The sequence below is a fragment of the Lepus europaeus genome, chromosome 1 (genome assembly GCF_033115175.1).
Source record: "Lepus europaeus isolate LE1 chromosome 1, mLepTim1.pri, whole genome shotgun sequence".
NCBI classification, from domain to species: Eukaryota; Metazoa; Chordata; class Mammalia; order Lagomorpha; family Leporidae; genus Lepus; species Lepus europaeus.
In genome coordinates this window covers 52,530,169-52,547,642 of record NC_084827.1, presented here as the reverse complement: position 1 = coordinate 52,547,642, position 17,474 = coordinate 52,530,169, and the positions used below count along the sequence as shown (strand labels likewise).

Here is a 17,474-nt window from a genome sequence, read left to right as displayed (position 1 = left end):
CTAAAGCTTTACAACCTCTTTACTGGAGTTTAGTAAAGATTTGAATATCCAGCACATTTTCCTTTCAAATAAGTATTGGTAATTTATTTTTTTTCTGGTTCATCTGTGAAGAATCCCAATGAGCCTATTTGAAAACTCATCATTTGCAGTTACTTTAGAACAGCAATTTATTGGAAGATACTATATTAGAAATGTTTTATTGCACTCTACTTGAGCCATGAAGGGCAAAGAACCATGAAGATTGAAAAATACAAATGATAGATGTGTCTCTTCTTCTTCTTTTCCAGCCTTCTTTGAACCCTGGGGGAAGCCAGTCATCTGATGTGGTACTTTTGAACCACTGGAAAGTGAGGAATTTTGAAGTACAACGTGGCGACATTGTATCGTTGGTGTGAGTAATTCAGAAACTTCCCATATTTGTATATAAAATTATTTATACTAATGCTGATTTAGCTGGTAATCCACTGTTAATACACATTGCAAATAACCGTGTTTTTAAAAAATCTGAAAAAAATATGTTTTGTTAACAGTGGTATGAAAAGATTTTCTTATATTTTAAAAATATATCAGTTTATTGACATGCTTGGATTTGGCAAAATGTGTTTAATGCAGTGTTGATTGGAAATTATGCTGTGGTACAAAATATGTATGTTTGGTATTCCTTTAGAATATTTTGAAATTTCGTGTGGTTAGCAACTGTGAGGCTACCCCAGTACTTTCTTAGCTTGTATAACTATATTATTGGAAGATGGTGATTACAACATGAAATTCAAGGCCATTTTTTATATATTAGGAGTTAAAATGAAAAAGATTTGGAAGACTAGCACTGGAGGCTTTGTTTTGGGACCAAAAGGTGGCACTGTTTCTCTGTTAAAAATGCTGTGACTGGTCAGGAACAAAAATTTCATTCCAGTCTTCGCCATGGAAGAGGAATGTCAAAGTGTGCATAAGTGACATAATGATATAACGTTTAGTCCTTGTACATGCTTGAATGGTTTACATTTGAGATGTTTGTTTGTTTTAAAAGTAAGTTCATACAGAGAAGACTGCAACAGAATTTGCCTAATGTCTTCTGGTTTCAGCTACTTACAAAAATGTGTTTGTTTGATTCTCTATTATGCCAGTTAGTGAGCTGGGGTAGCAAGTAACGTAGCAGTGTTACTGCTGTTTGTTTTAATGGTTGTAAAAATCTAAAGTTGGGTAAAAGATTTTTCAGAATATGTTTCTTATTGATTGGAATGAATTTTTTTTTCTTTTTTGGGTGATAGTTTATATCTGTTTGGACAAGCAAAACATTATCTACTTGTTCATGCTTAGCTTTGGGTCCTGCTTTGTAGAAATAGATATTTTATCCAAGTGTCTTCTTCAAGATTGTTGTATCATGGTTCATTTGAAAATATAATAAGCAGATCTGGTTAGTAACAAATGACTTAAATAAATTTGAGTGGAGTTTTGGATGGCAGACATCCAAGGATGGGGATTAAATGCTTCTCAGGTTTTGTGTGCTTTCTTTAGTATTAACCTACCCTTTGGGGTATTATTTTTTGTCATTTTATTTTGTCATTCAGAGTACTATCTTTGCAACCTCCTTACCAACCTTTTCCGTGCTGGTTTAGTCTGTCCTTTGCTCATTATTCTTTTGCCTTTGGTTTGACAAGGTTATGTCCTCACTTAGTCGGTGATGGAGCAGATACCCACCTAAGTGAAAGAAGTCACCCTCTCAGCAGACAATAGTGCATTTTTTTCTCCCATGAGAAATCATGCTGGTTATCTCTAAGCAAGTGAATTTTGAATAGATGATTGTAAAGTAAAAATCTGCTCCTTGAGATTTAGATTTGCATAGGTCCATAAAACTACTCTAGCATACCGTGGATTATGTTGAATACAGAACACTTTTATGTAAATATTAAAGTGATTGACATTAATTATATAAATTAATTTCCAAGATATTATTTCAAAACTGGGATTGATAGAATAAATTATAATGTTCAAATTGAAATGTTTTAATTTCAATTATGAGCTAAATTTTTGTCATGTATCAATAACAAAATTTTTTTCAGAATGCTTATTGCTAGCAGGAGCCCCTTACATAAAAGAAAGCTTAGTGATCTGTATGTATTATTTAACAACAAATAATCATTAAACAATATTGTTGCTTTTTTTGAAAGAAAGGAAAACCCTAACATTAAGTTCTTCTTTAGCAGAATGTAATAGTATAAAAGTCACTAAATATCTTTAGTTTTATGAGCAAGAATGCTTTCCAGAAATGTTCTTTATGTTTTTGCACAATTAATAGAGGGCTTTATTTTTAAAGATTGATGCTTACATGGCTAGTGTTCATAATATATTTAATCCATGTCAAGTATCATTGAATATTTGTTTTTCCTACAAAATGCATCAGTCTGGTTTTAATATAGATGACAATTTTCATTATTACATTGGAACATCCTACCTATTTAAGAAATATATGACTAATATAGAAATGTAGGTCTGAATATTAAATTTAAAGCTAAATCTCAAATATGATTTTCTATTTTATTTAGAAATTGATTAATATTTTGTTGGTACAAATAATCTTTGGAAACAAGATAGTATGGAACTTTTACATTAAAAAAGTCCTGGCACAGCATTTTTCCTACTCAATATGTGTGGGAGCACAGCATTTTTCCTCTAATATTTAAGGAAGGTTTGAGGGCAGAGAAATGTCATTAGAAGTTGCAAGTTGAAAAAAGCCTGTAAGCTTTGTACAAAATATACTGATAACCAGAGAGGTATGCTTCTCATTGTTTTGTGTTACTTTGTTTTATTTATTTGTGTGTGTTGAGAGAATTGTTGATTTTGTAATACTGATTCCTTCGTAGCCTCCTGCCATTTGTGCACCTGGCCTTTAGTTGCTGTTACTGATGAAACTAAATATTAATGATCTTTGGGGAAAAAATCACGTATGAATCAAAGTATCTTCTGCATTGTACTGAAACCTTTTCTCTACTTGTTTCTATGAGCTAATTTATGTTATAGGAACACAAGTTGTACTATAATAGACAGCCCCTCCTGTTGCAAGAGGTTTTATCTGGAGCTTGTTGGCTAATACTTTCCTATTGTAGAGAGGCAGGTATATTGAAATGTGCTTCTTTGCACCTCTCTTTTATCTTTTCCTTTCTGTAGAAAGTTAATCTCAATATAGCTATTGTTTCAGCATGTTATTGAGTAATGTTAATTCAAAAGGTAGTTAAGAACACTTTAGGTCACACAAAATATGATTTGCTGTCATTAAATCCTCAGTCTTACTGAATGGATGTAGTAGGCAGTGTATTCTCTTAGTGGATTTGCAAACTAATAATAGTGAAGTAGTGATTAAGGTGAATTTTCTGTACCTCGGAATTGACTTTTCATTAACCTGTGCAATGGCCTTGCTGCAATAGGCTTAACATAAGTGGCACTATTTCATAATAATATATCACTTAATAAGTCGGTTGGGACAGACTCATAATAAAGCTCCCAATAGTCATATTTAAAAGTGTTTTAACTTTCTATTTTTAAATTGTGTTATATATAAAGAAAAGTTCTAAATATACTATGGAGAACCCATATAGCCCCCTAAAATTAACATAGAACACAATCACAGTATAGTTATTAAAACCTGGGATTGATATTGATGCAATATTATTACTTAGTCTATAGTCCTTATTCAAACTTCACCAGTTTTCCAACTAATGTCCTTTTTCTGGACCAAGGTTCTACCCAGGATTCCACATTTCATATTTTATTTTATACTCACCTCCATTCTGTGACAGTTCCTTGGTCTTTCTTTGTCTTTCATGACTTTGACATTTTTGAAGGGCATTCACCTGTTATTTTGTGGAATGATGATCAACCCTAAAAAATCTCGAGGCCACTGAATCTTACTGGCATTCATGGTGGTTGTTGAGGTAGTGGTGGTAGTAATGGTAGCAGCTGTCAGTGAGGTAGAAACCTGCAAAGTAGACAGCTGGGCTAGCTAGGGCAGTGGGTCAGGTAAGGGCAGAGGAGAAGGTTGTAGGATCACTCTTTGAGGCACAGGTCTTTTTAATTTTTGGGGACTACACACTTAATCACTAAAAAGTTCAGGATGGCAAGAAATAAGTCCACCCAGGCAAACTTATGGATGCAGGGAAGGAGAGCTGTGCATTTAGGGAAAAGGCCATGGTTTATAGTATAGAAGAAGGGAAGGAAGAAGGGCTGGATTACAGATTACACTATGTTCAGCTGGTGTGACGTGTTGGAGCTGAATGTTAGGGTGAGAGTTTTTTTATTTAATGAACACCCCTGTACGTTGGCATTAGGCTAAGTACATTGAATATGCTATTTTATTTAATTCTCATGACAGTATCTGGTGACAGTTATTTTTAATATCATGTAACTGAGATTAAGAGCAAGTAAGTGGCAAGTAAATAGAAGAACCAGAATTTGAATCCTGGTCTCCTGGATTCTATGCTGTCACGTACAACCCAGCAGGCACATGTGGTTATTGAGCATTGAAATGTGACCACTGCCACTTGTTAAAATGATAATATTTTGGATATATTCAGTCAAATACATGTGGCACATTTTCATCTTTTTTTCCTTTACAAATGTGGTTAATAGAAAATTTAAAATTATAGAAGACATGCGTTATGTCCCTACTATGTCTAAACTTTCCTTTTTTTATTTTTTAAAATAATTCTGCATCTCTAGAGTGGGTATAAGGTGAAGGAAATACCAAATGGAAAATACTCAGGTCATTGCAGTGCAGCACAGGCAGACAGTTGGTAAAGCAGTTGGCGAGGCAGTTGGCGAGAGTGTTGGGATGATTAGATCCAGAGCAAGGGGAACAAGACATGCAATCTACAAAGAGTAAAAAATAAAAAAACAATGGTTTTAAAGATATTTATTGATGGCTTTTTTTCTAGTCATTTGACTAAGAGTTCTGTATTTATATAATCCTGTTGAAAACTTGTAAGGTAGATAATATTGTTATTCCTATTTTGTAGACAAGGACACTAACACATAGAGAAGTTAAGTAACTTGCTGAAAAACATGATAAATCAATGGTGGGGCAAAAAGGTTTCAAGCACCACATGAAAGCTATGTTTCTAATGATCATACTGCAGTGCCTCTGTATATTGTAGTATAATGATGTAGCCGATCAATTTACCCATGCCAGCAAAGAAGACATGCGGACTTCGGTATGTTCACATCTCTCATTTTCTCCCCATTTATGCAATTTCTTATACAGTGGTTCCTAAAATGAGTTCTCCTCATCTAGCAGTAATGCTTCTTACAAATATATTTGTTTATTTTATTTTGATCTACTTTAAAAGGGAGACTGAGGTAGAACAGGAGGGAAGGGGGAATAGAGAAGGAGAGAGAGAAGGGTCTTCCATCTGCTAGTTTATTCCCCAAATGCCTGCAACATCCAGGGCTGGATGAGGCCAAAGCCAGGAGCTCAGGTCTTCATTTGAGTTTCCCATGTGGGTGTTAGGGACCTAAGTACTTGAGTCATCATCTGCTGCTTCCCAGGATGCACATTAGCAGGAAACTAGATTATAAGCTAAGTAGCTGGGTCTCAGACTGGCAGTCTAATATTAGACAGGTGTCTCAGGCAGTGGCTCAACTCACTGTGCTACAATGTATTCTCCCAACAATAATACTTTATTATGAATATATAGTGAGCCTATAATTTGAACAGCTAGTTTTTGACATACTAAAGTAATTACCACTTTCTGATGGCCCATGTGATGGCTACATTTCTCAGTAAATATGAGCAAAAGCTTATGAATATTTAAGCCATGGAAATGGATGAACTAGAAGTAGACCCTTGGGGGATAGGGGAAAGAAAGGTGCTAGTTCCTTTGTGTCTTGAGTGCTTGTAAATCTTGAAAGGTCTCTTGACCCACCAAGGGAAATCAATTGGAGCCTGCTAAAAAAGTAAGTTCTTGTTTTGAAGCAAATGCCCAGAGCAATAATACTGAATAATGGCCGATAATGTGTATTAAAAGCCCTTTATCAGTTGAGCCGGGAAAATAAAATTGGGTATACTTGTCTGTTCTATTTGTATTCATTTCACAATTTTTTGCCCATTGAGAAATATTTTTCTGGGTTTATGATTAATATTGTACGGTTTTGGAACACAGCTATGATAGAACATCACTTTCAAAGATTTTGAAGGTGGCAAGAAGTGCCTAGGTTTCCAGTTTTTTTTTTTTTAATTTTAAAAAAGATTATTTATTTGAAAAGCAGAGAGGGAGGGAGAGAGGTAGAGAGAGCGAGAGCAAGAGCAAGAGAGGGTGAATTGTCTACTGATTCACGCCCCAAATGACTGCAACAGAAGGGCTGGGCCATGTTGAAGCCAGGAGCCAGAAACTCCATACAAATCTGCCACATGAGTGGCAGGGGCCCAAGTACTTGGGCCATGTTCCATTGCTTTCCCGTGCACATTAGCAGGGAGCTGTATTGGAGATTGAAGCACCTGGAACTTGAACCGTAGCTCATATGGGATTTTGTGAGTTGCTGTGCCACAGTAGTGGCCCTATTTTTTTTTTTTTTTTCAATTGATGTAAAATGCTGGGGAGTGAAATCACATGTTTTACTTCATTTTGAAGAGTGATTTAGGCCGACACTGCTGCTCACTTGGCTAATCCTCTGCCTGTGCCGCCAGCACCCAGGGTTCCAGTCCCAATTGGGGCGCCGGATTCTGTCCCGGTTGCTCCTCTTCCAATCCAGCTCTCTGCTGTGGCCCGGGAAGGCAGTGGAGGATGGCCCAAGTGCTTGGGCCCTGCACCCACATGGGAGACCAGGAGGAAGCACCTGGCTCCTGGCTTTGGATTGGCGCACCGCGCCAGCCATTGCAGCCCTTTTGGGGGGTGAACCAACGGCAAAGGAAGACCTTTCTCTCTGTCTCTCTCTCTCTCACTGTCTAACTCTGCCTGTCCATTTAGTGTTTGACACTTCTAATTACCCATAGTAGTTTTTTTTTTTTTTTAAACTTGGACTTCTTTATTTAGGTTGTTCCAGCATGATCCATAAATATAAATATGTGAATTACTGTAGAGAGAGTATTATAAAGCAGTGTCTCTGAATGGAAATTGTATTGGGCTGCTGGGACCTCAGTCCCAGTCCTGCCAGTACCAGTTTTCTCTACATATGTCATTTTTCCAGGAAGAATTTTGGAATCAGCCCTGACTCAGAGCCTTGCTTTGGCAAATAAACATTGTATGATATTGGGCAAGTCAATTACTTACAGGGTCCTCAAATTTAAGTTGGCACTAAAAGTTACCATGAGAATTAAATGGGTTGATGTATGTGAGCACAGTGCCTGCATTATAGTGTGTGCCCATGAAAGATTGGCTGTGAACACTGTTATGATTCATATCATATCCTTACCTACGTTACTGATTTCCTGTCTGTGTAGGTATTACCTGTCCTTAGACTGAAGGGACTTCCATCCACCCTGGAAGTTGACGACACCTCGGTTCTCAAGAAACTTTCACTTGTGGGGGCAGAAGGAAAGTGGGTCCCCCCCCCCCCCCCCGCCCAGATCCCAATGTCGCTTTATGCTGATATCTTCCAATCAGATGAAAGGGCACGTATAGCCTCAGGTCGAAAGTTCATCTGTTTCACCTGGTTCTTCCTAGTTGTTTATGCAGAGTCCATTCTGTTTCATCTGTTTCACCTGGTTGTTTTCGTAGGCCTTGTGGTCGACCGATTGCTGCAAACCATGTAGAGGAGGTTCCCACAGGTGGCCAGCCTGCGGTTCCCCACAGCTCCCCCTTTTTTGTTATTTATGGCGCAGAGTCGTGCCTGTCTTAGGCTCCCAGCGACGCGCCACCTGCTTCTTAGGTTGCTAGGGGCACTCGCAAGTGATTACCCGTCTTTGGCTACCGCTTCATCATGCCAAGCCATATCTGTTGCTGAGGGTCAGAGCGATACATAGCAAGTATAGCCTGTTGGATCACTAGGTTAGTGCGTTGCTAACTCCTGACTACTGCCAGGATGACCCTGCTGGTTGGGAGGAAGGTAATCATTAAAACTATCAATAGGCAAAGAAATGGTCTCTTCATCACTTATAAGCTAGTCACTTTCTATTGTCGATGAATGTTGTCGTTTCCACTGGGAAGGGTTCGTCAGGGCTTTTTGCGAGGATCTGAATCCTCCTTTCCAGCTCCTCCTTTCCAGCGTCCAAATGGGTTGGGAGGCCCCCTGTTGAGTTCCTTCTTTGTTTAGAGCCGTGGCTTACACAATTCCAGAGAACGTGTCCACTAACACGTGCAAACAGCTCTGGCGTCTTTGCTTCTGTGCGACTTTAAGGCGTTCAACCTTCTGTAAGATTGCAGCTGCCTCTGGGGTCAGCGTACGAGGTGAGGCGAGCTGTGAATCGCCTTCAAAAATGTTAAACAATGGGCGCATTTCATCAGTGGTTAGTTTACAATAAGGCCGTATCCAGTTTAAGTTACCACATAATTTTTGGAAGTCATTTAAGGTCTTAAGTCCTGCGGTGGATATAACAAAATCTAAAGGGGCCACAGTAGTTGGTGTTAACCTTAACCCTAGGTACTGGACCACGGTGCCCTTTTGAATCTTCTCTGGTGCAATTTGTAACCCCGCTGTCTGCAAGCATGAGGTTAGCATGGTAAACGCTCTTTCTAGGGTGTCTTCTCTGGCGGCACTTTACAGCGGCCGCTTTCACAGGCGTCCCCGCTTTTTTTTTTTTTTTTAAAGACAACTTGGTTGTCGAGGGATCCCTTTTTCCACGGTACCAACCCTAGGCTTTTTTATATCACCCGCCTAGATTCCCGCGTCATGCACGTTCTAATTTTTCTTTCCTGCTTCCAGCGACCGGTCTGACTATCCGAGTCACGGCACCATTTGTCGGACCCTCGCCTGCGAGGGTCCAACGCAGTCATGACACAGTCATTCTTTCTCGGTTCTCAAGGAACTTTCACTTGTGGGGGCAGAAGGAAAGTGGGGAGAGAAGAAGAGGAGGGGCCGTGGTGGCGGCTGCCGGTGGCGGCCGCCACCTTGTATTTGTTATTAAAAACATTTATAAATGGTACATTTTTCCCAAAATAAAATAACATAGCTTAAGTATTCTTGCTCTGATTGAGTATAGGATAGCTGATTTTTAAAATGCTATTTATAGGCTTACAAAAGTTGTTATTCCTAAGTCAGTCCTTACCAGCAATTTGCTTCCTTGGTTAGGTTAAACTGACTTCACAATGTTTACACATTTAATGAGGCAATAAAACATTTTCTTAGTTCAAGGCCGGCGCCACTGCTCAATAGGCTAATCCTCCACCTGTGGTGCCAGCACACCGGGTTCTAGGCCCGGTCGGGGCGCCGGATTCTGCCCCGGTTGCCCCTCTTCCAGGCCAGCTCTCTGCTGTGGCCCGGGAGTGCAGTGGAGGATGGCCCAAGTGCTTGGGCCCTGCACCCCATGGGAGACCAGGAGAAGCACGTCGCTCCTGGCTTCAGATCAGCACGGTGCGCCGGCCTGCGGCGGCCATTGGAAAATGAACCAACGGCAAAAGGAAGACCTTTCTCTCTGTCTCTCTCTCTCACTGCCCACTCTGCCTGTCAAAAACAAAACAAAACATAAACATTTTCTTAGTTCAGAGATAGATTATAGCTTAGAAATGTTTCAGTGATCATAAACTTCAATTTTTGAATTATTGTGGTTTTATGGTAATATAACTGTGAGAGTTATCCATAATTTCTGATTACCCCTTTGTAAACTATTGTATCTGTTGAAAGTAACTAGAAGTTATCAAAGAACAAAGTTATGCTGGCAACATTCTGGGAAACACTGAGTATTCCTCTTTAACTTTTACTTTTGCTGTGAAAACTTAAATCTATGACAATACTGGTATTTATATTTTATTTTTTAGTTAAATTTATTTATATGAATGTGTAGGAGAGAGAGAGAGGGAGAGGTGCTTGTTCACTCCTCAAGTGCCCACAACATCCAGGGCTGGGCTAGGCTAAAGCCAGGAACCAGAAACTCCATTTGTGTCTTGCACATGGGTGTCGGGAACTGAAGTACTTGGACTATCACCTGCTGCCTTTTAAATGCATTAGCAGGGAGCTGGATTGGAAGCAGAGGTGGGACTCGAGCCTAGGCATACTGATCTGGGATGTGGGTGTCCCAAATTCTGGCTTACTGGCCATAACACTTGCCTTGTGTTACTTGTATTTTAAAAACAAACAAACAAACATGTACATGACAGTGTTTGCAAAAAAGTAGCTTCTAAATGCACATCATATGTATTTTATGTTAATATTTTATATTTTAAATAATATTTCTAAAGGAGAATTAAGATTTTAGAGCAGTAAACAGCATAGATGTTAAGCATGAAATATAGTAAAAGGCAAATATACTATCATATAAGTATATCAACCTATCTTAAATAATTTTGGAATTTGTAAGATACAGAGGCACACATGAAGATAGGCCACTAATATTTCCATTCCTGGGTGCTTTCCATTCCTGGCTGAAAAAGGACTGGTTTATTTCAAACCAAGAACCAGAAATGAAAAAAAATGAGAACGCTACAGTTTAAAAAATACCTGGGGTCAGTGTTGTGGTATAGCAGGTTAAGCTGCTGCTTGGGATACCAGTGCCTTGTATGCATGCTTGTTCAAGTACCAGCTGCTCCACTTCTGATCCAACTTCCTGCTAATGCACCTGTGAAACCATCAGAAAATGGACCAAGTGCTTGGGCCCCTGCCACATGTGGTAGACCCAGATGAAGCTCCTGGATCCTGGCTTCAGCATCGCTCATCCCTGGCTGTTGCAGACATTTAGGAAGTCTATCAGCAGATGGAAGATCTCAGTCTCTGTGTCTTTCTTTCTCTGTAACTCTTACTTTCAAATGAATAAATAAATAAAATCTTTTTTTTTAAAGAATGGTTAAAAGTGTGTGCAGAATGTAACCCTTGGCGTTGCTCACAGTGGTTCTTTGAAAAATAAGCAAAATAAAACAAACCTGAGGCATTTGAGTACTACCAAGGGGTAAAGATCAAAGAACGAGGGTTGAGACATTGAGGTGGGCCCAGTATTTGGTGCTACTCTGACATTGGGTTCTGTCAGTTAGGAGGTAGTGCAGGCCACTGGACTGAGAAGCCAAGCAGTGTTAGTTAAGATGGTGAGAGTCTGAGCAGAAATTTTGATAGTTTCAGTTTCAGAGAACTGTAAACTAGAATTTGGAGAAGATGAAGAGGGACCCTTAATTGGGACTCCTGAACTGGAATTTCCTAGGAGTTAGGGGAAAGTTGAAATCACAGCTTAAAGAATTTGAAATGCTAAAGCTTCTGAGAAACTCAATCCTGATTTCAATGTGATTTGCCTTTACTTTGTCATTGTTAGAAGCAAGAGATATTATACAGGGTTTCTTTTTCTTTTTTTTTTTTTTTTGAATTTTTGACAGGCAGAGTGGACAGTGAGAGAGACAGAGAGAAAGGTCTTCTTTTTACCGTTGGTTTACCCTCCAATGGCCGCCACCGCTGGCACGCTGCAGCCTGCGCACCGCGCTGATCCGAAGGCCGGAGCCAGGTGCTTCTCCTGGTCTCCCATGGGGTGCAGGGTCCAAGCACTTGGGCCATCCTCCACTGCACTCCCGGGCCAGAGCAGAGAGCTGGCCTGGAAGAGGGGCAACCGGGACAGGATCGGTGCCCCGACCGGGAATAGAACCCGGTGTGTTGGCGCCGCAAGGCGGAGGATTAGCCTGTTGAGCCACAGCGCCGGCCTTATACAGGGTTTCTGTAATTCTTTTTTGTTGTATCCAATGCCTGGCATCCAATAAAAATTATACCATGTATTTCAGAAACCAGGACCAAGAAAAAATTAAAAAAAAATGCATGATAGAAACAGTCTCATACTGATTCAAATATTAGAGTGATCAGACATAGGCTATAAAATAACAACTCATGCATTTTAAAAAACTGATGGAAGCTTTGTGGCACAGCACATTAGGTTGCCTCTTGGGATACCCACATTCCATATGAGAGTGCTGGTTTATGTCCTGGCTATCTCACTTCCAATCCAGCTTCCTGCTAATGCATCCTGGGAAACAGTGGATGGTGGCTCAAGTGCTTGGGCCCTTGCCACCCATGTGGGAGGTGAGGCTGGAGTTTAGGGCTTCTGATTTTTGCCTAGTCTGGCAGTGGCTGTTGTGAGCATTTGGGGAGTGAACCAGAAGATGGAGGATTTCTCTCCTCTCTCTCTCTCTCTCTCCCCCTCTCTCTCCCTCTCCCTTTCCCTTTCTCTCTCACTCTCTCTCTCTCCCCCTCCCTCCCTCCCTCTTGATCTGCCTTTCAGGCAGGTGGAAATAAACATTAAAAAAAACTGATTAACAAGATATATAAGTTCATGAGAGAATAGGAGTCTATTAAAAAGGATAAAAAGGAATCCTAGACATGAAAACTAACATACCTCAAATGAAGAACTAAATACATGAGTTTAGTAGCAAATTAGATGCAGCTAAGGAGAGAATTAGTGAACTAGGTGAACTAAATGACAGAGCACTTAGAATATATCTGGATTGGAGTGTGGAGTGTGGCATCAAATGAATATATGCTTTTCAAGTTTATGTTTTTAGTTGAAATTATTTATAACTATTGTAACTTAAGAGTAGACAAGGAATATGTTTCACAGAAGGATGGGAGTAAAAGTGTTTAAAATTACTCAAAGTAAGAAAGTTGCAGAAAGCTTACATTTCTTTATTGTAATTTATTCTGGAGTAGAGTTTTTTCTTGCCAACTTAAAATGCATTTTCCACCAGGAAACATGCTGTTCACTTGTTCTTAACTTTCCCTCCCCTCCATTCCCCCTCTCTAAAAGGATGCCAGATAGTGAATTTTATTTCCTAGATTAGATCCCAGAAATGTGGAGGAAATTTCAAAAATTAAGCTTAAAACATAACCTTACTTGATACAAGGTCAGTAGTCACCCTCCCATTTCTCTTTTCCTTTTTGGGAAAAAAAAAAAAAAGAGGAAGTAGTGTGGTTTTGGTGAGTGGAGATGGCAAATGCTGGGGAATGTGGTTGTCAATGATAAGAAAGAGAGAGGGCATAAGTGACAACCACCAAACTTTGTCAAGTGCTTGGGAGCTCAGGGAAGCATTTCTTCCCAAGAAGAGAATGGAAACACCTGTAAAAAATTGTTTATTTCAATTAATGAGAAAACCACAATGACCCAAATAATTTAGTGACAGATTTACTCACCCTCAGAGGTCACATTAATATTTACTGACAGCACAAGTATAGGTTTAGCATTATTAAAATTTGTATGGATATTGAAATTGCTGATGGAGAAGCTTGCTTAGTTTGATTTGGCAACGGATATGATAATTATCATATGGCTCTTTGTGCTTTTAGAGGTCATAGTTACATTACAAAGATGTGTGTATTTGGATTGATGTGAAGTTACTGTAGATTATTATGACAACATAGTAGGACACGTTTCAGTATACCCAGTGTGTCTCATGTAAATCTCACCATAGAATTAAATAGGAATCATTAAAACTTCCAGGTTTATTAAAAATTCATTGTTCTACTAGAGGATCTTTAGCCAACAATAGGAACTTGAAGAAATAATAGGAAAGCTTTGGTAGAAGTGACGGTGTGTTAATTGAGTTGAAAGAAGGTAAAGAATATATTAACAGAATGGACCCAAATTTGGCAAAGAAGATTTATAATAAATCATGGGGGAAAAATCAGTTAATAAAGAAAGAGACCAATTATCAGTGAAGGAGGGGGGTATATTTAATGATTCTAAATGAGAGGTTAAACTGCCTGGGTGAATTTCAGTTTTACAAAAAGGAAGAAAAGCAATATGGATAATTAGGCAGTAATAAGATCATACTGAAAAAAAAAAAAAAAAAAGCAGGAAACTGCCGTAGGTGTTAGAGAAATATTGGCTGATGAACTTAACCTCCTGAAATTATCTTTGAATATTCACTTTTGCTTAGGAAATGGAGAAAGTGATATTTTTAGTTATTTTCAAAGAGGTATGATTCTTCAGCATAATTTATCATATTGTGACTTTCTAAATGGTAACAAATAATGAAATAAAGAAATAAAAAGTCTCATGAGGCACTTATTTTAGCCATCTGTAACTAGCTAAAATAGTGTAATGCCAACTATAATTTTTTGTTATTAGTTCTGTAAACCTGAATTCTATTTTATTCACTCGTTTTATAATTGAAACACCTCTAGAGGCTGTCAGCCTAATTGATTCATTAGTAGTATAGGGGATAATGATTCGTATAAGTACCTCAATGTAGGGCTTATTAAAAACATATAGATAAAAATCCCAAATAATGTCTGCACAAGAATTTTTCTCCTTTCTAAGTAATTAATTTATATATTTACAAATAAATGTATCTAAAGATTATAGAGATGTTAATGGATTCTTGGCCATTTTTACAGTTTATCCTTTATGCCTCCATGAATTTTGAATTGTAAGGTGATCTTGGTAAGTATCCTGGAATAAATATGAGATATAATATATTTTATATCTCTGCTGTACTAATAAGATAGAGGGAATAGGAGCCAAGATAATTAAATTCAAAGTTGATTCCAAATTTAAAGATGGCATTAATAAGAATTTGGGCTCATCTCAGCTCCTATGGTGCTATGTAGAGGAAAAGGTCATCAGAACATATACAGGAATACCCTTTGTAATTGTAGACTTTCTTTTGTCACTGATTTTCTTATAATTAACTTGGCGTGTCTTTTAGGAGGTGTTATATCAGATTTAGTTCTGTATTGTATAGTAATGCTTAAAAACAATGAAAAATCTACATTTCAAAAATGTTAGCAGCTTTACCACATGTTAAGTTAAATAGACAATAGCTCAAGAGGCAATCATAATTATGCAGTCAAAGAAAAGGTTTGGATCACATACCAAAAGACCTGGCACTAGGCTCTTTGTGGCACTGAGGGACTAGTATCAGTTTTCAGTTAACCTTTGTGATCAGTTTTCATTTCTGTAAAATGAAGGGATTGGGGTGTGTGTTTGTCTCAGCGGTTAGAGTGGCACTTAAGATGCTGGCACCCAATATCGGAGTGCCTGGGTTCCAGTCCTGGCTGCATTTCCAATTCCAGCTTCCTGCTAAGGCACACTCTGGGAGACAGCCACTGCTATCTCAAGGACTTGGGTCCCTGCCACTCATGTATGAGACCAGGCTCCTGGGTTTGATCTGTCTGTTGGGGGCATTTGAAGAATGAACACTCTCTCTCTCTCTCTCTCTCTCTCTCTCTCTCTCTCTCTCCCTTTCTGTAAGTCTGCAACTGTGCCAGGCATGGTGCACTGGCTTGTAGTAGTCCTGAGAATCTGTGTGAGCATCTCTTCCCAACTTCTCATTCAACGATATCACATTGCTAACTTGAAATCGTATTTATATCATGGAAGTTGGCAAACACAAGAGGTACGTTTTTTAAGTTAACTGATTTAACAGCACACAGTGGTAAATGTTGTCAGGTGACACACAGAAGTGGCAGACACAGTTTCTATCCATGTGTGTCATATGATCAGAGTAGAGATGAAATTTATTTATTCAGAGACTGAATTTATAGGGCCTTCTGAAAACAATTGATAAGGTACTGGAATGAATGAATTCATGGAGGTTGGGTGGAGTACTTCCTTCTTTCATAGTCATGACCTTTCACAGTACGGTATTTCTAAATGACAGTCTTATTCTCAAAGTCATGGTTATCAAAGGTCACAAAAGCAAAACCCCTCTTCTTGCCGCTGGCTCAATGGGTCATGATCTCAGTCATTGCAGTTTTCCCACACTGTTCAAAATACGCTCTGAGGTGATGTGCTTCAGTGTCTTCTTTAATGCCACCAACAAAGATCTTTTTTGCAGTTAAGAGGGCCCTTGGTCTTTGAGAATCTTCTTCTGAGATGGCCCTCATTGGTTCCGTTACTCTTCTGTCCACCTTGTGTGGCCTTGCATTCAAGGCTGCATCTACCTGCTCCCACTGGTGTTGGTGACAATCCCAAAGTCCCTGGAATACTCGTCGTTTGGATCTGTCCTTACCAGTGGGTGTCCCCATTGCTCTGAATGGCTCCTCAGACTCTCCCCCAATGGTCTCAAAGCTCAGCTCTGCGATGCAGAACTCCTGCAGCTGTCAAGCCATTTAAAAGCTTCTGAGTTAGAAGTGACTTTGGTGGGAAGACAGCCTTTGAAGATGTTTTTAAGGCAGTGTTCACAGGCAGAATGCAGCAAACATTCGAGGCGAGAGTGAGCAGTTGTATGGCAGAAGTGGTACCTGGTGGTGTTGGTCTTGAATGAGTCGAATAAGCCTAGTCTTGTAAACAAAACAATTCCTAAGTCACATATTAGCCAATACCAGAGAAGTCTTCAACTCAGCCAAATTTTTACAGATAGTAAAACATTAAAGACAGCCATTGCATTTTGTGACTCCATCTCTCAGTGATGCTCTCATTTTTGTTTCCTTTATTGTAAGTGCTGCTTGTGGTAAATATTGATACTGAGTCTACCACGCATGTGTATGCAACTGACCATCAATTGTCAGTTATTCTTAACATGAACTAGGTTGACATGAACACCAACAGTATGATACAGTCTGCCAGCACTGAAGGAGCAGTGATTCTCTGTCGCTTCATGCTGGAGTATGCTTTGCTAAGAATAGATGACAGTGCCACTTAGCATCTGCTGTACAGTAATCTGAACAAGGGCAAATACAGTCAGGGGAAACTGGAAAACTCTTCTAAGGATGTCTGGAAGCTCCACTTTAAGTGACACCTGGCTCTGTGCTTTTGGGAAGTGATAGTAGTCAGTAGATAGGGTGCGAGGTAGAAGTATAGAACGGGTGCCAGGTAGAAGTATAGACTGGGGTAGATGAGTACATTAACTCCAGTGATGTGAAGAGTAGCTGCAAACAGCAAGGCAAGGAAATGAAAACATGTAGATCAACACTGAGAACTCCTCTTTGGAAAGCACAGTAAACCCTGTGCGTATCTTAACTGTATTAGCTAGATTTGCACTGGCTTTTTATCCATGTGAAACACTGAAATAGCAGCAAAGTGGGAACTGCGTTCTTTATTTGTATTATTCGCCATAATGTAATTTTGGAATACCAATAGCAGTTTTTTTGTTTAAGTACATATAGGGTATATGTACAGGATGAACATGCCGTCTAATCGGATAATCTTTATTTATTTTTGTTAAAATTGTATTAACTATAGCAATAGTTCTACAAAGAAAGCCACCACTATGGTTTTGGCAGTGATTTTTTTTTCAAAGATTTATTTTTATTTATTTGAAAGATGGGAGAGATAGAGGGGGGAGGGAGGGAGAAAGAGAGAGGGAAAAGAGAGAGAGGTCAGTCTTCCATCGCTGATTACTCCCCAAATGGCTGCAATAGCTGGAGCTGAGCTGATCTGATGCCAGAGGCCAGGAGCTTCTTCTGGGTCTTCCACGTGGGTGTAG

General features: G+C 39.2%; 1 protein-coding gene across 1 annotated transcript in view; it reads left to right on the top strand.

The window, feature by feature from the left end:
• The window catches only part of IMMP2L (inner mitochondrial membrane peptidase subunit 2), a 1,077,920-nt gene that overhangs the window by 86,740 nt on the left and 973,706 nt on the right, over nucleotides 1-17,474 (top strand). Inside the window, exon 4 of the mRNA XM_062198963.1 lies at nucleotides 288-391. Coding sequence (XP_062054947.1) covers nucleotides 288-391 — 104 coding nt within the window. The remainder of the gene's footprint in view (nucleotides 1-287; nucleotides 392-17,474) is intronic.